At 45.7% G+C, this 25,911-nt stretch overlaps 1 protein-coding gene across 1 annotated transcript; it reads left to right on the top strand.

Annotated features, from left to right (window-relative positions):
- The first annotated feature begins 4,967 nt into the window (after positions 1–4,967).
- On the top strand, positions 4,968–23,735 carry LOC115121291 (START domain-containing protein 10-like). Its single transcript, XM_029650348.2, has 6 exons — positions 4,968–5,806; positions 14,747–14,894; positions 15,007–15,110; positions 17,935–18,052; positions 20,424–20,476; positions 23,295–23,735. The coding sequence occupies exons 1-6, from the start codon at positions 5,642–5,644 to the stop codon at positions 23,505–23,507; spliced, it is 801 nt and encodes a 266-aa protein (XP_029506208.1). The 5' UTR covers positions 4,968–5,641; the 3' UTR covers positions 23,508–23,735.
- Positions 23,736–25,911: the final 2,176 nt, after the last annotated feature.

The following is a 25,911-nucleotide window of genomic DNA, read 5'->3' as shown; positions in this document are numbered from 1 at the left end:
AGTTGCTGTTTTGTAGTAACAACATACAATTTGAATGTAAGGGCGGCCCAATAGCCTAATCCTCAAAGGAGAAATCATATGCAGAATGTAACGTTTATTTGCTGGTCCCTTGAGAAAGTATTGACGAAGACTATGGGGCTGTTCTGGCCAATGTTTGAAAAATAATCATTTTAACAGTTTGCTCTGTGTTTGCTTCTGGATAAATACCTGAGTGAGTCACTACCAGGTGTGGATGAGAGAACATGGCTTTTCCAAGAGAGGGAAATGGTTTTCCTTTTTCAGAGTTTAAAAAGTTTAGACATTTTCTCCACCTGAGCAGAAAAAGCAGCGGTGGCATTCATCCAAACCCAGAGGCCCCACAGCAACAGCTCAAAGCCAAGAGGACACGTGTCACTATTGCTTTATTGCGTCTCCACATTGAACTGTGTTCTGTTCCCAGACTAATAAATATACAGTCATTAAAACTGTAGCCAGGCCTGATTTATCAGATACCAGAATAAGGGACTTATTCAGGCATACAGTATTAGAGACAGGTGGGGTATCATCCAAATATATTTTATATTTATATATTTATATCTTGTCAGGGATTGACATTAAAGTCTTAAAGGCACTTGCCCATCACTTGCCTGCAAATCTAAATGAGCTATTTACATGCAGAAGTGTCACATATTGCCTGCCTTTCACCTACACTTTTAGAATAAAAGGTGCCATCCTTTTGGTATTTTATTAGGATCCCTATTAGCTGTTGCAAAAGCAACAGTCCCCCCCCTTGTCACGCTCTGACCTAAACACCATAGAGAACCAAGGGCTCTATGGTCAGGGTGTGACAGCAATAATAGCTCTATATAATACTGTACGCTTTCTTGAATTTGTTCTGGATATGGGGACTGTGAAAAGACCCCTGGTGACATGTCTGGTGGGGTAAGTGTGTCAGAGCTGTAAGTTGACTATGCAAACTATTTGGTATTTTCAACACATGAATGTTTCTTATAAAAAGAAGTGATGCAGTCAGTCTCTCCCCAACTCTTAGCCAAGAGAGACTGTATTTATATCAGCCCTCTGATTACAAAGAAGAGCAAGACATGCTTCTCTGTTCTGGGCCAGCTGCAGCTTAACTAGGTCCTTCCTAAATCTAAATCAAATCAAATATTACTGGTCACATACACACATACGCTGATGTTATTGATAAGACTAAACTAGAGCCTGCAGGACTTGCTTTTGGGAGTGTTGTGTCAAGAAAGCAGAGCATATCTTTATTACGGACAGACCTCTCCCCATCTTTACAACCATTGAATCTATACGTTTTGACCATGACCATTTACAATTTAATTAAGGTACCGCCAAGTAATTTAGTCTCTTCAACTTGTTCCACAGCCACTCCATTCATTACCAGATTCAGCTGGGGTCTAGAACTTAGGGAATGATTGTACCAAATACAATGCTCTTAGTTTTAGAGATGTTCAGGACCAGTTCATTCCCTGTTTATTCTCTGTCTTAGGTCAGTTAGGATCGCCACTTTATTTTATGAATGTGAAATGTTATAATAATAGTAGAGAGAATGATTTATTTAAGCTTTTATTTCTTTAAATCACATTCCCAGTGGGTCAGAAGTTTACATACACTCAATTAGTATTTGGTAGCATTGCCTTTACATTGTTTAACTTGGGTCAAACATTTTGGGTAGCCTTCCACAAGAGTCAGGTTTGTAGGCCTCCTTTCTTGCACACGCTTTTCAGTTCTGCCCACACATTTTCTACAGGATTGAGGTCAGGGCTTTGTCATAGCCACTCCAATACCTTGACTTTGTTGTCCTTAAGCCATTTTTCCACATCTTTGGAAGTATGCTTGGGGTCATCGTCCATTTGGAAGACCCATTTGCGACCAAGCTTTAAGGGAGCACCCCCCACTGATGTCTTGAGATGTTGCTTCAATATAGCCACATAATTTTCCATCGTCATGATGCCATCCAATACTGTGGATATAGATAATTTTGTACCTGTTTCCTCCAGCATCTTCACAAGTTCCTTTGCTGTTGTTCTGGGATTGTTTTGCACTTTTCACACTTTTCTCTAGGAGACAAAACACGTCTCCTTCCTGAGCGGTACGATGGCTGCGTGGTCCCATGGTGTTTTTACTTGCGTACTATTGTTTGTACAGATGAACATGGTACCTTCAGGCATTTGGAAATTGCTTCCAAGGATGAACCAGACTTGTGGAGGTCTACCATTTTTGTCTGAGGTCTTGGCTGATTTCTTTTTATTTTCCCATGATGTCAAACAAAGAGGCACTGAGTTTGAAGGCAGACCTTGAAATACAACCACAGGTACACCTCCAATTGACTCAAAGGATGTAAAGCAGCCTATGGAAGAATATGAACATTTTCAGCCTCCTGGTATTGTGTACAGATCCTTGGGACATGGGGCCATGCATTATCATTATCCCAGTCTGCTGTTCCCACATGCTTCATGAGGGCCACCATTGTACCTGTTCCCAAGAAAGCTAAGGTAACTGAGCTAAACGACTACCGCCCCGTAGCACTCACTTCCGTCATCATGAAGAGCTTTGAGAGACTATTCAAGGACCATATCACCTCCACCCTACCTGACACCCTAGACCCACTCCAATTTGCTTACCGCCCCAATAGGTCCACAGACGACGCAATCGCAACCACACTGCACACTGCCCTAACCCATCTGGACAAGAGGAATACCTACGTGAGAATGCTGTTCATCGACTACAGCTCAGCATTTAACACCATAGTACCCTCCAAACTCGTCATCAAGCTCGACCCAAACCCCGCCCTGTGCAACTGGGTACTGGACTTCCTGACGGGCCGCCCCCGGGTGGTGAGGGTAGGTAACAACATCTCCACCCCGCTGATCCTCAACACTGGGGCTCCACAAGGGTGCGTTCTCAGCCCTCTCCTGTACTCCCTGTTCACCCACGACTGCGTGGCCATGCCTCCAACTCAATCATCAACTTTGCGGACGACACTACAGTAGTAGTCTTGATTACCAACAACGACGAGACGGACTACAGGGAGGAGGTGAGGGCCCTCGGAGTGTGGTGTCAGGAAAATAACCTCACACTCAACGTCAACAAAACAAAGGAGATGATAGTGGACTTCGGGAAACAGCAGAGGGAGCACCCCCCTATCCACATCGACGGGACAGTAGTGGAGAGGGTAGTAAGTTTTAAGTTCCTCTGCGTACATATCACGGACAAACTGAATTGGTCCACCCACACAGACAGTGTTGTGAAGAAGGCGCAGCAGCGCCTCTTCAACCTCAGGAGGCTGAAGAAATTTGGCTTGTCACCAAAAGCACTCACAAACTTCTACAGATGCACAATCGAGAGCATCCTGTCGAGCTGTATCACCGCCTGGTACGGCAACTGCTCCGCCCACAACCGTAAGGCTCTCCAGAGGGTAGTGAGGTCTGCACAACGCATCACCGGGGGCAATCTACCTGCCCTCCAGGACACCTACACCATCCAATGTCACAGGAAGGCCATAAAGATCATCAAGGACATCAACCACCCGAGCCACTGCTTATTCACCCCGCTATCATCCAGAAGGCGAGGTCAGTACAGGTGCTTCAAAGCTGGGACCGAGAGACTGAAAAACAGCTTCTATCTCAAGGCCATCAGACTGTTAAACAGCCATCACTAACATTGAGTGGCTGCTGCCAACATACTGACTCAACTCCAGCCACTTTAATAATGGAAATTGGTGTAAAAATGTATCACTAGCCACTTTAAACAATGCCACTTAATATAACGTTTACATACCCTACATTACTCATCTCATATGTATATGTATATACTGTACTCTATATCATCTACTGCATCTTTATGTAATACATGTATCACTAGCCACTTTAAACTATGCCACTTTGTTTACATACCCTACATTACTCATCTCATATGTATATACTGTACTTGATACCATCTATTGCATCTAGCCTATGCCGTTCTGTACCATCACTCATTCATATATCTGTATGTACATATTCTTTATCCACTTACACTTGTGTGTATAAGGTAGTAGTTGTGGAATTGTTAGGTTAGATTACTCGTTGGTTATTACTGAATTGTCGAAACTAGAAGCACAAGCATTTCGCTACACTCGCATTAACATCTGCTAACCATGTGTATGTGACATAAAATTTGATTTGATTTTGAAACATGAAGTGATGGTGGCGGATGAATGGCACAACAATGGGCCTCTTGTCACAGCATCTCTGTGCATTCAAATTGCTATTGATAAAATACAATTGTGTTCGTTGTCTGTATTTTATGCTTGTCCATACCATAACCCCACCGCCACCATGGGCCCCACAGTGTCTGCCATCTGCCCGGTACAGTTGAAACCAGGATTCATCTGTGAAGTGGCCAAAGAAGGTGAGCATTTTCCCACTGAAGTCGGTTATGACGCCAAATTTCAGTCAGGTCAAGACCCTGGTGAGCACGACGAGCACGCAGATGACCTTCCCTGAGATGGTTTCTGACCGTTTCATCAGCTGTCTGGGTGGCTGAACTTAGACGATCACACAAGTGAAGGAGCCTGATGTGGAGGTCCTGGGCTGGAGTGGTTACACGTGGTCGGCGGTCGGTCTCTCACTATTCTAATCTCTCAATGTGTATCTCAAAGTGCACCAAATGCATTTAGCTGCTGAAATTCATTTTTTACCCCGGGGGAGAATGCCCCCAGACCACCTACCAGATTTGGGCTAAGCCTCCAATTGTCTTCAAATCCTAGAAACGTCACTTCCTAAAGGCATTTTCCCAAAGCCATCTCCCGCAGTAATGGTTCTGTTGTTGAAATAGACAGACAAATAGTTAGAAAATAAACAACAACAGGGGAAAGGGATGGAGGAAGGGAGGAGAGCACCCGCCGGTTTATAGGACCAGGCGCGCAGCTGATTTCTGGTCCCTTATAGAAGGATGTGTGTGCACGTAGCCGAGTGGGCGGTTTCACTTCGATTGTCAATCTTTTATCGCTTCTCTGTGTGTCACCAACGCTGTACTCTTTTCTCCACACTGCGCCATCAACGACGTCGAGGGACCATAGGGGGCACACAGCGACGCAGGGGAACTGAAATGTAAACGGGCAACGATTGATCATAACCCTCGGACTTGTCAGCCTTTCATTTCCAGCCGAGTCGCCGTGAGACAGCAGAAACATATGGCTCCCTGAAATAGCTGCTGCGGACCATATTGAACTGCAATTGATTCACGCCAGAGGGTCAATAGTGTTATAAGATAAAAGCCGGAAAGCTTCCACTCGTGACTATAGTTTCTATGAAATATATGTTATTTTTATACCGGTGTTTTGTGCTTTCTTCGTTTTTGTACGCTTTCGGTGATCCAGCGCAGCTCCCCTTTCTAACACCCATCATAACAAGACTCGGTTTAGCGGGTTGCTTGCTCGGCGATAAATTAAATTAGATGAATAATTCACTCAGAGGATAGAGGAGTGCGTCGTTTAGCCCAGTCACTCTTCACCGGTGCCCGTTCGTCCCAGTTTGCCTCGGGATTGGGTCTCTTCGCCACCGGGAGTTCCCCTACCTCGGCTCGGTCTCGTCGTTGTTCTTCCCGGTGACCTGCAGAAGAGCGAGCTCGCGCCCCTCGCTAACATATCATGTCGGCGGAGTCGGTGTTGATCCCGGACGACCGGGCATTCAGCAACTTCAAGGAGGAGTGCGGGAGCGATGAGGGCTGGAGTCTGACCTACAACAAAACTGGCATGACCGTGTGGACCCAGACTATAGGAGGAGACGAGGAGAAGTCACTCCACAAGATTAAGGTGAGAACAGGGTAGGCCGGTAAAAAGCTGAATATAATGTGTGTAAAGCAGAGGGAACCATACGGGCTACCTTGGTCACACAGTCCCATAGTAGGAAGTATAAAATTGCCTAAATTCAAACCCTTACGTAATATTACTCAAAGGAGGGCAAGGAAGTGTTATTTACAGGAAGAAAGGACAGAATTAGATCAGGGCCTAGGTCAGGTGTGTGTTGTAGGTGCCAGCGTGTGTGTATCCGGGTCTGTGGCAGGATAGCCGGCAAACAGGTGTTCACATAGAGTTGTTTGATGAAGGGAGGAGGGGGAGAGGGAAACAGAAGGTCAAACAGGATGTGTGTGGACTGTATACGTGTTTAATCATCTCTGACATCACACTGGAGGAGCAGGCTACTGTGAACTCAAACAGGTGTGTGTGTGTGTGTGATGTAAGAAGCTGCAGGTAGTCTGTTCTGCTACCTGTGAGTGTGGGCTACTGAATGGCAGGTACCTTAACTGGAACACACATTTTTGACAGACATGACGGTCAGAGAAGGGATCCTATGATGGGTCTGGTAGGTAGGCAGTAAGGGATCCTATGATGGGTCTGGTAGGTAGGCAGTAAGGGATCCTATGATGGGTCTGGTAGGTAGGCAGTAAGGGATCCTATGATGGGTCTGGTAGGTAGGCAGTAAGGGATCCTATGATGGGTCTGGTAGGTAGGCAGTAAGGGATCCTATGATGGGTCTGGTAGGTAGGCAGTAAGGGATCCTATGATGGGTCTGGTAGGTAGGCAGTAAGGGATCCTATGATGGGTCTGGTAGGTAGGCAGTAAGGGATCCTATGATGGGTCTGGTAGGTAGGCAGTAAGGGATCCTATGATGGGTCTGGTAGGTAGGCAGTAAGGGATCCTATGATGGGTCTGGTAGGTAGGCAGTAAGGGATCCTATGATGGGTCTGGTAGGTAGGCAGTAAGCCTGTTATATGAGCTGTCATCTATCTGTCTCTGAACTGTCCGTTGGCCTGATTTGCGTAATGCCACGGAGTGTTTAATGTGTGCTTAAGGAGAGGCCTTCTCTCTCTGCACTCATGCCTGTAGGGAGTGTGTGTGTGTGTGTGTGTGTGTGGTGCTCCGTTTGTGTGCAGAGGTAATCTCTCTGTGTATTCATACAGGACAGCTGGACCTTCTCATAATAGCTCCACACACACACACAGAGGGAGGACAGCAGTCCGCTTACCACACATAGCAGGATACACACACTGATTGGGAGTCTCCCTCAAACCGTTACATCCTTGTGTGTGTCTCTCTCTAAACTCATATGTATGTGTTGTGTGTGTGTGTTGTGTGCGTCTCTCTCTAAACTCGTATGTAAATGTATGTGTTGTGTGTGTCCGTGCTCAGGAGGCATTGATGCTATGATCTTGCTCTTCTATTTATAGACTGAAATAAAAGCATGGATGCTCTCCCAGCTGATGAATGTAGAAAGTGTGTGTGAGAGAGCGAGATCCAGGCTGTTGTAGTGTTCTCCTCTGAGTGCCCACAGTAGTGAAGAACAGGGGCATGTAAAGTGCAGAGGCATTGAAACCCCAAGACGGAGGGGGAGGTTGGGGGAGAGGTCTTTGTCTTCATTAGCAGAATAATTATCATCATCAACAATATATCAGCCTGTAACCATTAGTCAGCAATATCATCAACATCTCTATTAAACTCCCATCATCATTATACTGACACACAAAGGCAGGCTGAGCTTCTGTATGTACAGAGCATTCGGTAAGTATTCAGACCCCTTGACTTTGTTGTTTTTTCCACTCACCAATCTCCACACAATACCCCATAATAACAAAGCCAAAACATTTAAACTTTTTTTTTTGTGCAAGGTATATAATAAACAAATAATGTCACGTTTACATACAGTAAGTATTCAGACTCTTTACTCAGTACTTTGTTGAAGCACCTTTGGCATCGAATACAGCCTCGAGTATTCTTGGGTATGACACTACAAGCTGGGCACACCTGTATTTGGGGAGTTTCTTCCATTCTTCTCTGCAGATCCTCTCAAGCTCTGTCAGGTTGGATGAGGAGTGTTGCTGCACAGCTATTTTCAGGTCTCTCCAGAGATGTTCGATCAGGTTCAAGTCTGGGCTCCGGCCAGACTTGTCCCGAAGCCACTCCTGTGTTGTCCTGGCTGTGTGTTTAGGGTTGTTGTCCTGTTGGAAGGTGAACCTTTACCCCAGTCTGAGGTCCTGAGTGCTTTGGAGCAGGTTTTCATCAAGGATCTCTCTGTACTTTGCTCCGTTCAGCTTTCCCTCAATCCTGACTAGTATCCCAGTCCCTGGCACTGAAAAACATCCCCACAGCATGATGCTGCCACCACCATGCTTCACCGTAGGGGTGGTGCCAGGTTTCCTCCAGACGAGACGCTTGACATTCAGGACAAAGAGTTCAATCTTGGTTTCATCAGACCAGAGAATCTTGTTTCTCATGGTCTGAGAGTCCTTTAGGTGCCTTTTGGGAAACTCCAAGCGAGCTATCATGTACCTTTACTGAGGAGTGGCTTCCATCTGGTCACTACCATAAAGTAGAGGAACCCCGGAGCTCTGTCAGCGGGACCATAGGGTTCTTGGTCGCCTCCCTGACTAAGGCCCTTCTCCCCCGATTACTCAGTTTGTCCAGGCGGCCAGCTCTAGGAAAAGTCTTGGCTTCTTCCGTTTAAGAATGATGGAGGCAACTGTGTTCTTGGACCTTCTATCTGTGTCTCTACACAATCCTGTCTCGGAGCTCTACGAACAACTCCTTCCACCTCTCGGCTTGGTTTCTGCTCTGTCAACTGTGGGGCCTTATTTTAATAAAGGTGTGTGCTTTTCCAATTCATGTCCAATCAATAAGGTATTTCTGTTTTTTATTTTAAATAAATGAGTAAATCTTCTAAAAACCTGTTTTCACTTTGTCGTTATGGGGTATTGTATGTAGATTGATGAGGAAAGGTTTTTATGTAAATCCATTTTAGAATGAGGCTGTAACGTAACAAAATGTGGTAAAAGTCAATGGTTCTGAATACTTTCTGAAATGCCCTGTATGTGGCTGGTTTATCAAGCTGTCAGACTGACAGGGACTGTTTGGACTCTCTCCAGCCCACACACACTCTGAAATGCCCTGTATGTGGCTGGTTTAACACGCTGTCAGACTGACAGGGACTGCTTGCACCTTCTCCAGCCCACACACACCCTGAGGACTGAGGGGAAACCCTGTTCACTGATGGTATACAGATACACACTCATCCCCTCTCATCCTTCTCTTCCACATTCGTCTACCCGTGTCCCGCAGAACACATGAGCTTTGACAGGCCTGGGAGAGAGAGGGGAGGGGGAGAGTAGAGTGGGGGAGCAAGGGAGAAGGAGGGATGTTTGATTAAACACAGCAGGGGACTGTAGTGCAGTCTGATGCAGGGGGAAGGGTGTGTGTATAATGTTTGAGGTTAGAGGTTGTGTATCATGTGACTGTGAGCATCTACTGTCTGGTCCACAGGACCACATACATACATGCATACATACGTACGTACATACATACATACATACATACATACATACATACATGCATACACGCATACACACATACACACATACATACATGCATACATACACACATGCATACATACACACATGCATACATGCATACATACATACATACATGCATACACGCATACACGCATACACACATACACACATGCATACACGCATACACGCATACACACATACACGCATACACACATACATACATACATACATGCATACACGCATACACGCATACACGCATACATGCATACACGCATACATACATACATGCATACATACATGCATACATACATACATGCATACATACATACATACATACATACATACATACATACATACATACATACATACATACATGCATACATACATACATACATACATACATACATACATACATACATACATACATACATACACACACATACATACATACATACATACATACACACGTATACTGCCAACATTGACCACTCGCACATGGGATTTCAGTTTTACGTTTCAAACACACGCACCACAGTTTAGTCGTTTTTGCTCTCTCCTGCCCTCATCAGCAGATGATTGTACTGAATTAGTTTAATATAATTGCATTGATAGTCTTCCCCCTCCTGTTTCGGTCTGCCCTGTGAACACAATCACTTCATTATTCTCTCAACTCCATTGTGACTTAAGTCCTTAGTCCAACACACACACACACACACACACACACACACACACACACAGAGTTGGGTTACTGAATCACCAGTGAAACTGCAGTAGTAACTGATAACAGGTCCTCATGACCATAGATAGTAAGCTGGATAGACTAGAGTGTAGATTTGGCTGTTGAAAGATGGGGTTCCTCATATAGTGTTCAGGGTTATCCCCATGTGGCTGTGATTGAACGTAGTGCACTCGACCGATTATGATTTTTCAACGCCGATACCGATTATTGGAGGACCCAAAAAAAGCCGATACCGATCAATCGGCCGTTTTTAAAATGTATTTATTTATTTATTTCAATATATTTGTAATAACGACAATTACAACAATACTGAATGAACACTTTTATTTGAACTTAATATAATACATAAATAAAAATCTTTCGTCTCAAATAAATAATGAAACTTGTTCAATTCGATTTAAATAATGCAAAAACAAAGTGTTGGAGAAGAAAGTAAAAGTGCAATATGTGCCATGTAAAAAAGCTAACATTTAAGTTCCTTGCTCAGAACATGAGATCATATGAAATCTGGTGGTTCCTTTTAACATGGGTTTCAATATTCCCAGGTAAGAAGTTTTAGGTTGTAGTTATTATAGGACTATTTCTTTATATACCTTTTGTATTTTTTATACCTTTTGACTATTAGATGTTCTAATAGGTACTTTAGTAATGCCAGTGTAACAGTAAAGCTTCCATCCCTCTCCTCGCTCCTACCTGGGCTCGAACCAGGAACACATCGACAACAGCCACCCTAGCCAGCCTAATCTCGGGAGTTGATAGGCTTGAAGTCATAAAAAGAGCTGTGCTTCAAGCATTGTGAAGAGCTGCTGGCAAACGCAGGAAAGTGCTGTTTGAAAGAATGCTTACGAGCCTGCTGGTACCTACCACCGCTCAGACTGCTCTATCAAATATCAAATCATAGACTTAATTATAATATAATAAACATACAAAAATACGATCCTTAGGTCATTAATATGGTCAAATCCAGAAACGATCATTCCGAAAACAAAACGTTTATTCTTTCAGTGAAATACGGAACTGTTCCGTATTTTATCGAACGGGTGGCATCCATAAGTCTAAATATTGCTGTTACATTGCACAACCTTCAATGTTATGTCATAATTATGTAAAATTCTGGCAAATTAATTAGTCTTTGTTAGGAAGAAATGGTCTTCACACAGTTCGCAACGAGCCAGGCGGCCCAAACTGTTGCATATACCCTGACTCTGCTTGCACTGAACGCAAGAGAAGTGACACAACTTCCCTAGTTAATATTGCCTGCTAACAGGAATTTATTTTAACTAAATATGTAGGTTAAAAATAGAAACTTGTGTATTGATTTTAAGAAAGACTTTGATGTTTATGGTTAGGTACATTGGTGCAACGACAGTGCTTTTTTTCACGAATGCGCTTCATCACCAGTTTGGCGAAGTAGGCTGTGATTCTGTGATAAATTAACAGGCACTGCATTCATTATTTGCAACAGAGGACAAGCTAGTTAAACTAGTAATCTCATCAACCACGTGTATTTAACTAGTGATTGTTAAGATTTAATGTTTTTTTATAAGATAAGTTTAATGCTAGCTAACAACTTACCTTCGCTCCTTGCTATACTCGTATAACAGGTGGTCAGCCTGCCACGCAGTTTCCTCGTGGAGTGAAATTGGCCCTAATTACCGATTTGTTATGAACTTGAAATTGGCCCTAATTAATCGCCCATGCTTATTTAATCGGTCGACCTCTAGGTTCTCCCCTCCCCCATCTTCTGTCTGTTGTTGTGGTGTGGAGTCTTCCCTTGGCTGAGGTAACCATGGAGATGGCGTTACTGTAGGGCAGTTTTGCAGAACTCTGTGTGTGGGCGCGCGCACGTTCTCATTTTTTAAGAGCCTGACATTGGCATAATTCTGTGCCAACGGTTTTACTATTAAACATTCACCCCCACACACAAACAAGCTCTCTACTCTCTCTCCTCTCGCCTCTCCCTTCTCTCCCTTCTCTCCCTTCTCTCTCCTCTCTCCTCTCTCCTCTCTCCTCTCCCTTCTCTCTCCTCTCCCTTCTCCCTACTTACTCTCTCCTCTCCCTTCTCTCTACGTACTCTCCCCTCTCTCCCTTCTCTCTACGTACTCTCCCCTCTCTCCCTTCTCTCTACGTACTCTCCCCTCTCTCCCTTCTCTCTACGTACTCTCCCCTCTCTCCCTTCTCTCTACGTACTCTCCCCTCTCTCCCTTCTCTCTACGTACTCTCCCTCTCTCCCTTCTCTCTACGTACTCTCCCCTCTCTCCCTTCTCTCTACGTACTCTCCCCTCTCTCCTTCTCTCTACGTACTCTCCCCTCTCTCCCTTCTCTCTACGTACTCTCCCCTCTCTCCCTTCTCTCTACTTACTCTCCCCTCTCTCTCCCCTCTCTCCCTTCTCGCTCCCCTCTCTCCCTCCTCTCTCCCTTCTCTCTCCTCTCTCTCTCCCTTCTCTCTCCTCTCCCTCTCTCTCTCCTCTCCCTTCTCTCTCCTCTCTCCTCTCCCTCTCTCTCTCTCCTTCTTACTCTCCCTCTCTCCTCTCCCTTCTCTCTACTTACTCTCCCTTCTCGCTCCCTTCTCTCTCCCTTCTCGCTCCCCTCTCTCCCTTCTCGCTCCCCTCTCCCTTCTCTCTCCCCTCCCTTCTCTCTCCCCTCCCTTCTCTCTCCCCTCCCCTCTCTTCTCTCTCTCTCCCCCTCCCTCCTTTCTCCTTCTCCCCCCCTCCCTCCTTTCTCCTTCTCCCCCATCCCTCCTTTCTCTCTTCCTCCCTCCCTCCTTCCCTTCTCTCCTCTCCTCTCTGTCTCCTCTCCATTTTGATATCTGACAATTCTTATGACCCCAACCATTTTGTAATTAACAGCCAATGTTTACTCTCTTAATTGGGGCTATTGCAGTCAATTGAAAAACATTCTAACAGTATTTCTGATTGTTTTCTCAACTCAACTGCCTTGCTCAGGAGCAGAACGACAGATTTTTACCTTGTCGGCTCTGGGATTTGATCCAGAAACATTTAGGTTACTAGCCCAACGCTCTAACCACTAGGCTACCTGCCGCCCCAGGTGTGAGTTTCTGTGCCTCTGCCTCCCCACATATTGTTTTCAACATATTGTGGCCGGTAATATCAAAGTCTCGTCAATAGTGTGTGGTTTCATAGCGTAACGGGCTTAGCCATTCTCAGTGGGAATGATTCAAGTGCAACGGTCAAGTGCGGCTTTTTCCCACCATCTAAGGGCTCTCTCTAGTTGAATTGTAACTTTTAGATTTATATGATTTTCACTTAGATTTTTAAGGTTAACCACATTTACAAGGATTTTGAAATACAAAGGCGATATTATAATCAATTAGTGTGTATATATACTGAACAAAAATATAAATGCAACAATTTCAACAATGTTACTGAGTTACAGTTCATATAAGGAAATCAGTCAATTGAAATAAATGATTTAGGCCCTAATCTATGGATTCACATGACTAGGCAGGGGCGCAGCCATGGGTGGGCCTGGGAGAGCATAGGGTCACCCACTGGGGAGCCAGGCCCATCCACTGGGGAGCCAGGCCCATCCACTGGGGAGCCAGGCCCATCCACTGGGGAGCCAGGCCCATCTACTGGGGAACCAGGACAGTCAATCAGAATGAGGATTTTCCCCACAAAAGGGCTTTATTACAGACAAATACTCCTCGGTTTCATCGTCTGTCCGGGTGGCTGGTCTCAAACGGTCCCGCAGGTGAAGAAGCCGGATGTGGAGGTCCTGGGCTGATGTGGTTATACGTGGTCGGTTGTGAGGCCGGTTGGACAGACTGCCAAATTCTCTAAAATGACGTTGGAGGCAGCTTATGGTAGGGAAATGAACATTAAATTCTCTAGCAACAGCTCTGGTGGTCATTCCTACAGTCAGTATGCCAATTGCACACTCCCTCAACTTGAGACACCTGTGGCATTGTGTTGTGTGACAAAACTGCACATTTTAAGCTGGCCCTTTATTGCCACCAGCACAAGAAGCGTTTTGTGTGTGTGGAACATTTCTGCAATCTTTTATTTCCGCTCATGAAACATGAGACCAACACTCTCACATATTGCTTTTATATTTGTATATTTTTTTATATATATTTTTAAATTCAGGATTTTGGAAATTCTACCACGACCCCATTTTGATAACACATGGGGTCGCAAACCCTAGTTTGGGAACCGCTGCTCTACCCTCTCTTCTCTCTGCCCTCCCAAGCCACATGCTTAAGGAAGGTTCTAACACTGTCCCTCATGTAGCTGTGTGTTAGTCCTCTGTAAAATGTTAGTTATTTACAGTTTAGGTGCTGTAGGCTAGAGACACATCTGTATCTACTGGTCACATCTGTATCTACTGGTCACATCTGTATCTACTGGTCACATCTGTATCTACTGGCCACATCTGTATCTACTGGCCACATCTGTATCTACTGGCCACATCTGTATCTACTGGCCACATCTGTATCTACTGGCCACATCTGTATCTACTGGTCACATCTGTATCTACTGGCCCATCTCTTCATGTAAAAACACACACAGTAGTGGAGGGGATTTGTCATCCGGGCGGTGTCAGCTGTGTATTAAGGAGAGCAGGAGTTAGGTAGTGTATTTAGTGTATGCACAGTATTTATTTTAGTGTGTTTGGTCGACTAATGGTTGACGTGTGTTTCTCCTGCAGTGTCGGATGGCGTGTAAAGACGTGCCAGCTGAGACCATGTATGATGTTCTCCATGACATCGAGTACCGGAGGAAATGGGACGCAAACGTCATCGAAACCTTCGATATCGGAAAACTCACTGTTAACGCAGACGTGGGCTACTACTCCTGTACGACATATCCATACACACACACGCACGCACACACACACACACACACACCCACGTTCTTGGCGCTGTGTGTGTCTGTATGTTAATGAGGCTCCTCCTCGTCTGTGTCTAGGGAAGTGTCCCAAGCCGCTGAGGAACCGTGACGTCATCACGCTGCGCTCCTGGCTGCCCATGGGCAGTGATTACATCATCATTAACTACTCTGTCAAACATGCCGTAAGTATAAACATGTACAGGGATAGAATCCTGGTCCAGAACCCTGTAGTCTACCACCTTGCCCATGGCTCTCCAACCCTGTTCCTGTACTATACCACCTGGCCCATGGCTCTCCAACCCTGTTCCTGTAGTCTACCACCTTGCCCATGGCTCTCCGACCCTGTTCCTGTACTATACTACCTGGCCCATGGCTCTCCAACCCTGTTCCTGTACTCTACCACCTGGCCCATGGCTCTCCAACCCTGTTCCTGTACTATACCACCTGGCCCATGGCTCTCCAACCCTGTTCCTGTACTATACCACCTGGCCCATGGCTCTCCAACCCTGTTCCTGTAGTATACCACCTGGCCCATGGCTCTCCAACCCTGTTCCTGTAGTATACCACCTGGCCCATGGCTCTCCAACCCTGTTCCTGTAGTATTCCACCTGGCCCATGGCTCTCCAACCCTGTTCCTGTAGTATACCACCTGGCCCATGGCTCTCCAACCCTGTTCCTGTAGTATACCACCTGGCCCATGGCTCTGTTCCCAACCCTGTTCCTGTAGTACTCTACCACCACCTGGCCCATGGCTCTCCAACCCTGTTCCTGTAGTATACCACCTGGCCCATGGCTCTCCAACCCTGTTCCTGTAGTATACCACCTGGCCCATGGCTCTCCAACCCTGTTCCTGTAGAACTACCCCTCTATAGGTTCACTCCAATCCCAGTTGCAACCAACCTGATTCAGCTTATCAAGCAGCTAATTATTAGAATCAGTTGCCCTAGACGATGTCTCCAGGAACCAGACCAGGAGTCTGGGATAGGCTCAGTGGATAACCAGCTGGTTGTTCAATGCTCTGTAGGTAGAAACAGAAGGGAGAGAACAGACCTGCAGAATAGTTTCCCTTGACCTCAGTGGGAAACAAATGCTTCGGTAGGACTGTCCACTCTATTTAAATGAACATGTTGTAAATGGACATGTCTTGGGGTATCTTTAGTAGGTGTGTGTGTGTGTGTGTGTGTGTGTGTGTGTGTGTGTACATAAGTACAGTTTGATAAAGGTGGGTCATGTGTGTTTACAGTAAGTGGAGTATTTACTCACTTTAGTAAGACTGTGGGTGTATTAGTTGACTTAATCCTCTGGCATTTCAATAAAGCTTTATCGGTCCGTGCCATTGCTAACGCTGGATAAAGCCTGTGTGTTGGATAGGGCAGAGTGGTAGCTCAGGGTTAGTTCACTGCTAACGCTGGATAAAGCCTGTGTGTTGGATAGGGCAGAGTGGTAGCTCAGGGTTAGCTCACTGCTAAAGCTGGATAAAGCCTGTGTGTTGGATAGGGCAGTGGTAGCTCAGGGTTAGCTCACTGCTAACGCTGGATAAAGCCTGTGTGTTGGATAGGGCAGTGGTAGCTCAGGGTTAGCTCACTGCTAACGCTGGATAAAGCCTGTGTGTTGGATAGGGCAGTGGTAGCTCAGGGTTAGCTCACTGCTAACGCTGGATAAAGCCTGTGTGTTGGATAGGGGCAGTGGTAGCTAGGGGCAGTGGATAAAGCTGTGTGTTGGATAGGGCAGTGGGCTCAGGGTTAGCTCACTGCTAACGCTGGATAAAGCCTGTGTGTTGGATAGGGCAGTGGTAGCTCAGGGTTAGCTCACTGCTAACGCTGGATAAAGACTGTGTGTTGGATAGGGCAGTGGTAGCTCAGGGTTAGCTCACTGCTAACGCTGGATAAAGCCTGTGTGTTGGATAGGGCAGTGGTAGCTCAGGGTTAGCTCACTGCTAACGCTGGATAAAGCCTGTGTGTTGGATAGGGCAGTGGTAGCTCAGGGTTAGCTCACTGCTAACGCTGGATAAAGACTGTGTGTTGGATAGGGCAGTGGTAGCTCAGGGTTAGCTCACTGCTAACGCTGGATAAAGCCTGTGTGTTGGATAGGGCAGTGGTAGCTCAGGGTTAGCTCACTCAACACTCACAGTACAGTGGCTCTGCCCTTCACGATTTGTCCTCGAGGATCTTTGCGAAGTGGAGAAGAACCTCGACTTTAGCTTATTGGAGGAGCCTTTGTAATACTGCTCTCCCTTCTCCTGTTCAATGAGACCTTACAAGACTAGTCACCTACAGCAGGGAGGAAGGAGATAAGGGCTTGGTTTGGAATCAGACCTCTCTTCTTATTTCTCTCTCTCTGAGTGATCAATGTTAAGTTGATCTCTCCTGTGACTAGTGCTGTTGTAAGCGTCTGCTTTCCACACTCAAACACTCAGACAAACACACATTCAGACAAACACACACTCAGACAAACACACACTCAGACAAACACACACTCAGACAAACACTCACTCAGACAAACCTACACTCACTCAGACAAACCTACACCCACTCAGACAAACCTACACCCACTCAGACAAACCTACACCCACTCAGACAAACCTACACTCAGACAAATCTGCAAGACAAACACATTGAGTTTAGTGAGAGGAGTGTGTAAGAGTTGACTGTTAATGGGCAAGGCAGGGTCAGCGTCAGGAACTGACAGATCCAGAGCGGAACTAGGATAGTTAACTGAGTGAGAATCCATACTGTCACTTTACCCCTCCACAATATTACTTTGGCCAGTAAACTCCTGATAAGTGACTGTCATGTTTTCAATTGAAACTCTGTTTAAGTGCAGGGCAGTTCATCATTTTATTTAAATACATTTTGGTTGAATGTTCTGGCTGTGTACTGCACTCATGCAGAACAAACCCAGATAACTGGATTCAACTGTACAGCAGTTGAACTGTCTGGCTGAGACCATTTCCTCAGATGGAGGGTTCTGTGCTAACTTGGGCTGTTCCACTGTGTTTTCCTGTAGAAATACCCCCCTAAGAAGGACATGGTACGAGCGGTGTCCATCCAGACTGGCTACCTGATCCAGAGCCATGGACCGGACCACTGCACTCTTACCTACCTGGCACATGTGGATCCAAAGGGTAATACACACACACACACATATACAGTGGGGCAAAAAAGTATTTAGTCAGCCACCAATTGTGCAAGTTCTCCCACTTAAAAATATGAGAGAGGCCTGTAATTTTCATCATAGGTACACTTCAACTATGACAGACAAAATGAGAAGAAAAAATCCAGAAAATCACATTGTAGGATTTTTTATGAATTTATTTGCAAATTATGGCGGAAAATAAGTATTTGGTCACCTACAAACAAGCAAGATTTCTGGCTCTCACAGACCTGTAACTTCTTCTTTAAGAGGCTCCTCTGTCCTCCACTCGTTACCTGTATTAATGGCACCTTTTTGAACTTGTTATCAGTATAAACGACACCTGTCCACGACCTCAAACAGTCACACTCCAAACTCCACTATGGCCAAGACCAAAGAGATGTCAAAGGACACCAGAAACACAATTGTAGACCTGCACCAGGCTGGGAAGACTGAATCTGTAATAGGTAAGCAGCTTGGTTTGAAGAAATCAACTGTGGGAGCATTTATTAGGAAATGGAAGACATACAAGACCACTGATAATCTCCCTCGATCTGGGGCTCCACGCAAGATCTCACCCCGTGGGGTCAAAATGATCACAAGAACGGTGAGCAAAAATCCCAGAACCACACGGGGGGACCTAGTGAATGACCTGCAGAGAGCTGGAACCAAAGTAACAAAGCCTACCATCAGTAACACACTACGCCGCCAGGGACTCAAATCCTGCAGTGCCAGACGTGTCCCCCTGCTTAAGCCAGTACATGTCAAGGCCCGTCTGAAGTTTGCTAGAGAGCATTTGGATGATCCAGAAGAAGATTGGGAGAATGTCATATGGTCAGATGAAACCAAAATATAACTTTTTGGTAAACTCAACTCGTTGTATTTGGAGGACAAAGAATGCTGAGTTGCATCCAAAGAACACCATATCTACTGTGAAGCATGGGGGTGGAAACATCATGCTTTGGGGCTGTTTTTCTGCAAAGGGACCAGGACGACTGATGCGTGTAAAGGAAAGAATGAATGGGGCCATGTATCGTGAGATTTTGAGTGAAAACCTCCTTCCATCAGCAAGGGCATTGAAGATGAAACGTGGCTGGGTCTTTCAGCATGACAATGATCCCAAACACACCGCCCGGGCAACGAAGGAGTGGCTTCGTAAGAAGCATTTCAAGGTCCTGGAGTGGCCTAGCCAGTCTCCAGATCTCAGCCCCATAGAAAATCTTTGGAGGGAGTTGAAAGTCCGTGTTGCCCAGCAACAGCCCCAAAACATCACTGCTCTAGAGGAGATCTGCATGGAGGAATGGGCCAAAATACCAGCAACAGTGTGTGAAAACCTTGTGAAGACTTACAGAAAACGTTTGACCTCTGTCATTGCCAACAAAGGGTATATAACAAAGTATTGAGAAACTTTTGTTATTGACCAAATACTTATTTTCCACCATAATTTGCAAATAAATAAATAAAAAATCCTACAATGTGATTTTCTGGATTTTTTTCCCCCTCATTTTGTCTGTCATAGTTGAAGTGTACCTATGATGAAAAGTACAGCCCCCTCTCATATTTTTAAGTGGGAGAACTTGCACAATTGGTGGCTGACTAAATACTTTTTTACCCCACTGTATATCAGTGGAGGCTGCTGAGGGGAGGATGGCTCATAGTGATGTCTGGAATGGAGTCAATGGAAATGTCATGTTTGATTCCATTCCAGGATTTATTATGAGCTGTTCTCCCCTCAGCAACCACCTGGTGGTTAATGTGCTTGGAGAGTTAATGAATGATTCATACTCAGGACCTTCTTTCTACAGCTATCGCCATAGTAACTATGGATCTGGAGGTCAGGGTCTGTCCCTCTCATTTCTCTCTCTCTCTCCTACTATTTTTCTCTCTTTCTCCCTCCCTCTCTCTTTCTCCCTCCCTCTCTCTTTCTCCCTCCCTCTCTCTTTCTCCCTCTCTTTCTTTCTCTCTCCTCCTCCCTCCCTCCCTCCCTCTCTCCTTCTCCCCCTTTCTCTCTCCTTCTCCCCCCTTTCTCTCTCCTTCTCCCTCCCTTTCTCTCTCCTTCTCCCTCCCTTTCTCTCTCCTTCTCCCTCCCTTTCTCTCTCCTTCTCCCTCCCTTTCTCTCTCCCTCCCCCTCTTTCTCCCTACCTCTCTCTTTCTACATCTCTCTCTCTACATCTCTCTTTGCATTCCTCTTTCTTTGTTATTCCCTCTCTTTTAAGATCGTAAAGCTCTTGATAATATCTCCATCTAATTCTCTCTAAATCACCCATTCTGGTGTGAGCGTGTGTGTGACATCTGTTAACAGAGGGTGATTTGACCGTGGATGACACGACATGGTGTAACATCAATCTTTCTCTCCCTCCCAGGTTCACTACCCAAGTGGGTTGTTAACAAGTCTTCCCAGTTTCTGGCTCCCAAAGTAAGTACATTCCAGACTGCTTATGCCTACACTGCCCAGCATTACACTCCCACTGTACACACTCCCATCACCACATTATAATGCTGAAGCCAGGAGAGCGAGGGGAGAGATGGGGAGCAGGCATGCGTTACCCTCTTGTCTCAGTAGAGTCTGGTTGTCTGGACCCAGTGCACACGGGAGAACACCTGTGTATAATGTATGATCCTTCCTATGCTTCCCTGGGCTAGAAACGTGTGTGTGCTGAAATAGACCATGGGATCTCAAGGGAATGAGACTGGGGCTCTCCCCCGTCTTTCCTAAGGCACTACATCTCAATGCTAGAGGCATCACTACAGGCCCTGGTTCGATTCCAGGCTGTATCACAACCGGCCGTGATTGCGAGTCCCACCCGGGTTAAGGTTTGACCAGGGTAGGCCGTCATTGTAAATATAATTTGTTCTAAACTGACTTGCCCTGTTAAATAAGTTTAAATAAAATGAAAATACATAGATCTCAAACAGAGGTTGCTACATGGTAGAGCAGACCGCTCTCGCTCTCTCTCGGTTACTACATGGTACAGCAGACCATCTCTCTCTCTCTCTCACTAGGTTACTACATGCTACAGCAGACCATCTCTCTCTCTCTCTCGCTCTTGCTCTCTCTCGCTCTCTCTCGCTCTCTCTCACAAGGTTACCACATGGTACAGCAGACCATCTCTCTCTCTCTCACTAGGTTACTACATGCTACAGCAGACCATCTCTCTCTCTCTCTCTCTCTCGCTCTCGCTCTCGCTCTCGCTCTCGCTCTCGCTCTCGCTCTCGCTCTCTCTCTCTCTCTCTCTCACTAGGTTACTATATGGTACAGCAGACCATCTCTCTCACTAGGTTACTATATGGTACAGCAGACCATCTCTCTCTCACTAGGTTACTACATGGTACAGCAGACATCTCTCTCACTAGGTTACTACATGGTACAGCAGACATCTCTCTCACTAGGTTACTACATGGTACAGCAGACATCTCTCTCACTAGGTTACTACATGGTACAGCTAGGTTACTACATGGTACCTCTCTCTCACTAGGTTACTACATGGTACAGCAGACCCCCTCTCTCACTAGGTTACTACATGGTACAGCAGACCCCTCTCTCTCACTAGGTTACTACATGGTACAGCAGACCCCTCTCTCTCACTAGGTTACTACATGGTACAGCAGACCCCTCTCTCTCACTAGGTTACTACATGGTACAGCAGACCCCTCTCTCTCACTAGGTTACTACATGGTACAGCAGACATCTCTCTCACTAGGTTACTACATGGTACAGCAGACATCTCTCTCACTAGGTTACTACATGGTACAGCAGACCCCTCTCTCTCACTAGGTTACTACATGGTACAGCAGACCCCTCTCTCTCACTAGGTTACTACATGGTACAGCAGACCCCTCTCTCTCACTAGGTTACTACATGGTACAGCAGACATCTCTCTCACTAGGTTACTACATGGTACAGCAGACCCCTCTCTCTCACTAGGTTACTACATGGTACAGCAGACCCCTCTCTCTCACTAGGTTACTACATGGTACAGCAGACATCTCTCTTACTAGGTTACTACATGGTACAGCGGACATCTCTCTCACTAGGTTACTACATGGTACAGGAGACCCCTCTCTCTCACTAGGTTACTACATGGTACTGCAGACCCCTCTCTCTCACTAGGTTACTACATGGTACAGCAGACCCCTCTCTCTCACTAGGTTACTACATGGTACAGCAGACATCTCTCTCACTAGGTTACTACATGGTACAGCAGACATCTCTCTCACTAGGTTACTACATGGTACAGCAGACATCTCTCTCACTAGGTTACTACATGGTACAGCAGACATCTCTCTCACTAGGTTACTACATGGTACAGCAGACATCTCTCTCACTAGGTTACTACATGGTACAGCAGACATCTCTCTCACTAGGTTACTACATGGTACAGCAGACCTCTCTCTCACTAGGTTACTACATGGTACAGCAGACCCCTCTCTCTCACTGGTACAGGTTACTACATGGTTACAGCAGACCCTCTCTCTCACTAGGTTACTACATGGTACAGCAGACCCTCTCTCTCACTAGGTTACTACATGGTACAGCAGACATCTCTCTCACTAGGTTACTACATGGTACAGCAGACATCTCTCTCACTAGGTTACTACATGGTACAGCAGACTAGGTTACTACCATCTCTCTCACTAGGTTACTACATGGTACAGACATCTCTCTCACTAGGTTACTACAGTACAGCAGACCCCTCTCTCTCACTAGGTTACTACATGGTACAGCAGACCCCTCTCTCTCACTAGGTTACTACATGGTACAGCAGACATCTCTCACTTACTACATGGTACAGCAGACATCTCTACATGGTTACAGCGGACATCTCTCTCACTAGGTTACTACATGGTACAGGAGACCCCTCTCTCTCACTAGGTTACTACATGGTACTGCAGACCCCTCTCTCTCACTAGGTTACTACATGGTACAGCAGACCCCTCTCTCTCACTAGGTTACTACATGGTACAGCGGACATCTCTCTCACTAGGTTACTACATGGTACAGCAGACATCTCTCTCACTAGGTTACTACATGGTACAGCAGACATCTCTCTCACTAGGTTACTACATGGTACAGCAGACATCTCTCTCACTAGGTTACTACATGGTACAGCAGACATCTCTCTCACTAGGTTACTACATGGTACAGCAGACAACACATCTGCTCTCTGCTGCTTGTGTTCCTTTTTAACCCTGGCTAAATGCAGATCTCTCTCCCTCTCTGTCTGTGTGTGCAGGCGATGAAGAAGATCAGTAAGGCGTGTCTAAAATACGGAGAGTGGAAGCAGAGACACAACCCAGGCTTTAAGCCCTGGCTCTACCCTGAGCAGACTACACTTCCCACAATCCCTGTGTCCGAGCTTAGCATCCAGCATGCAGACAGCCTGGAGAACATTGACGAGAGTACACTCAGCGAGATGCAAACGCGGGAGGAGAGAGACAGCGACTAACATCACACACAACACTCTGTTTTTCCTCTCCAGTCAGTCTCTTTGTCCTGAATCACTGCCCTTATTGTTCATTATAACATGTGTCTCTGGTTCACATTGGCTGTCTCCTGTAAAGAATCCTGAACACACACACACCGGTCCGCTCTCTGTTCCTCAACACTACAGATGTATGAATGTATGTAGAGTTCAATCTTAAATACAGATTCCTACAAAGGTTTTCATATTTCATTTGTGATCCGAGTCTTTCTTAAAGTGTGCGTGTGTGTGTGTGTGTGTTAAATGAGGTCTGACAAATGATTGACCTGATTTCACATATTGTTCTGGTCTGAATCCATCACACACACACACGTACACACTGTTTAATGCCGCTACTGCTGTGTGGCCTAGTTCGGAACAGGGATCCCCACTCTGGGTTGGCATGGCAACTCCCCACTCAACTTAACACCAGGGAAAGACTGGGATGGTGGAGGGAGAGAGTCGGGATGGTGGAGGGAGAGATTGGAGATGGGGAGGAAGTGGGAGCTCAGATGTTGATTTTGACCTCTCCTTCATTGGCACGGGGGGGGCATAAGCATAAGCACCAGAGCTCTAGTCTCTGAGGATTAATTCTAACCAAAACGGTCTCTCTCACACACACACACATCAATCCAGTCTTTGCAGATAGCAATAGCCCTACAGGCTAAGGGAAGTGCTTGAGGAGGAGTTGGGGCCTGAAATGGTAACATGCCAAATCATTGTAGTTCTCCCTCTGTTTTTAGGCCCTATTTCTCAAAACACAGACATGGTTTGGTAGTTTACAATGAATCACATACTTAAAGTAATTATGTTTGGCTACCATGGGACTTCTGGGACAGGCGCCACTGAAGGGACATGATTGTTCTTTGAACTGCCACAGGGCTAAATCTTGCCCTATAGTAAGAGCCGAGTAGGTTTAGTAAAGCACCTACACACACACACACTTCTCATTCATATACAGTAAACTCATTTACATCAAATAAAGCTGTAGCGCTGCCCACATAATCCATGTATCCACGCAGGGTCATTTCTGTTACATTTGTTTTCAGTCGGGAAAAGACTACCGGGGCGTATTAGTTATGTCAGCACGTACATAACTTATCCTACAGTGGATTCGGAAAGTATTCAGACCCCTTGACTTTTTCTACTTTTTGTTACATTATAGCCTTACTCTAAAATGGATTAAATCATTTCCCCACCCTCATCTACACACAATACCCCATAATGACAAAGCAAAAACAGGTTTTTAGACATTTTTGCAAATTTATAAAAAAAAACAAATAACATGACATTTACAGAAGTATTCTGACACTTTACTCAGTCCTTTGCTGAAGCACCTTTTGGCAGCGATTACAGCCACACATTTTCTTGTGGTATGATGCTACAAGCTTGGCACACCTGTATTTGGGGAGTTTCTCCCATTCCTCTCTGCAGATCCTCTCATGCTCTGTCAGGTTGGATGGGGAGCATCGCTGGGGAGCATCGCTGCACAGCTATTTTCAGGTCTCCAAAGATGTTCGATCGGGTTCAAGTCTGGGCTCTGGCTGGGCCACTCAAGGACAATCAGAGACTTGTCCCGAAGCCAATCCTGCGTTGTCTTGGCTGTGTGCTTAGGGTTGTTGTCCTGTTGGAAGGTGAACCTTCATCCCAGTCTGAGGTCCTGTGCTCTCTGGAGCAGGTTTTCATCAGTGAAATCTCTGTACATTGCTCCAGTCATCTTTCCCTTAATCCTGCCCAAGACAAGGGCCTAGTCTAAAATCCAGTTTAAGCCTCGTGTTTTTTAAAAGTGTGTCAATTTTTGTTTTGTTTTGTCCTGCACTGTAAATAAGGCAAACGGTGACCTGTTGCCTGGCTACCTGTCCACATCACTCTGGCCAAACTGATGTTTCTTCTCCACAATGAGTCTGGATTTGCCTCCCTCCCCTATAATTTATAGATCGCAAACACATTCTGACTGTTCTGATTGGTCCCACAAACCAATGTGTTGGGCCAGAGCTGGCCTACATGACATAAGCAACGTAAATGTTTTCATTGGTTAGATTTGTTAGAGACGATCCAATCGCTGAATAATTAGTTTTATACAACGCCCCTCATTTTGAAATGAAGTCTCAAAAATTTCTTCTAGGATGGCAGATTCAGACAATGTATGTAGCGATTGATAGAGCAGTGAAATTAAATTCAGTGTTAGTCATCAGGCAACTACGACCTGGAACCCCACATTCTTTATATAATGAACCCAAATTGTGTGTCTGTACCACTGTCTCAGTTTAAAAGGCTACACACTGCGCATGAAGGCCTGTCTCGCTGCCACCCTCTGATCGACCCCACCATGGATGCTAGACCAGGGGTGAGTCACTGTCTTTCCTGTCTTCCCCATCTCCTCTCCTCT

Source organism: Oncorhynchus nerka, linkage group LG11 (assembly GCF_034236695.1).
Source record: "Oncorhynchus nerka isolate Pitt River linkage group LG11, Oner_Uvic_2.0, whole genome shotgun sequence".
In the NCBI taxonomy this organism is placed as follows: Eukaryota; Metazoa; Chordata; class Actinopteri; order Salmoniformes; family Salmonidae; genus Oncorhynchus; species Oncorhynchus nerka.
This window is presented reverse-complemented; position numbering and strand designations above follow the sequence as displayed.

Coding starts and splice junctions, on each gene's coding strand:
- LOC115121291 (XM_029650348.2), top strand. CDS start 5,642: ATGTCGGCGGAGTCGGTGTTGATCCCGGACGACCGGGCATTCAGCAAC. Junction 5,807..14,746: donor AGTCACTCCACAAGATTAAG/GTGAGAACAGGG, acceptor TTTCTCCTGCAG/TGTCGGATGGCGTGTAAAGA. Junction 14,895..15,006: donor AGACGTGGGCTACTACTCCT/GTACGACATATC, acceptor GTCTGTGTCTAG/GGAAGTGTCCCAAGCCGCTG.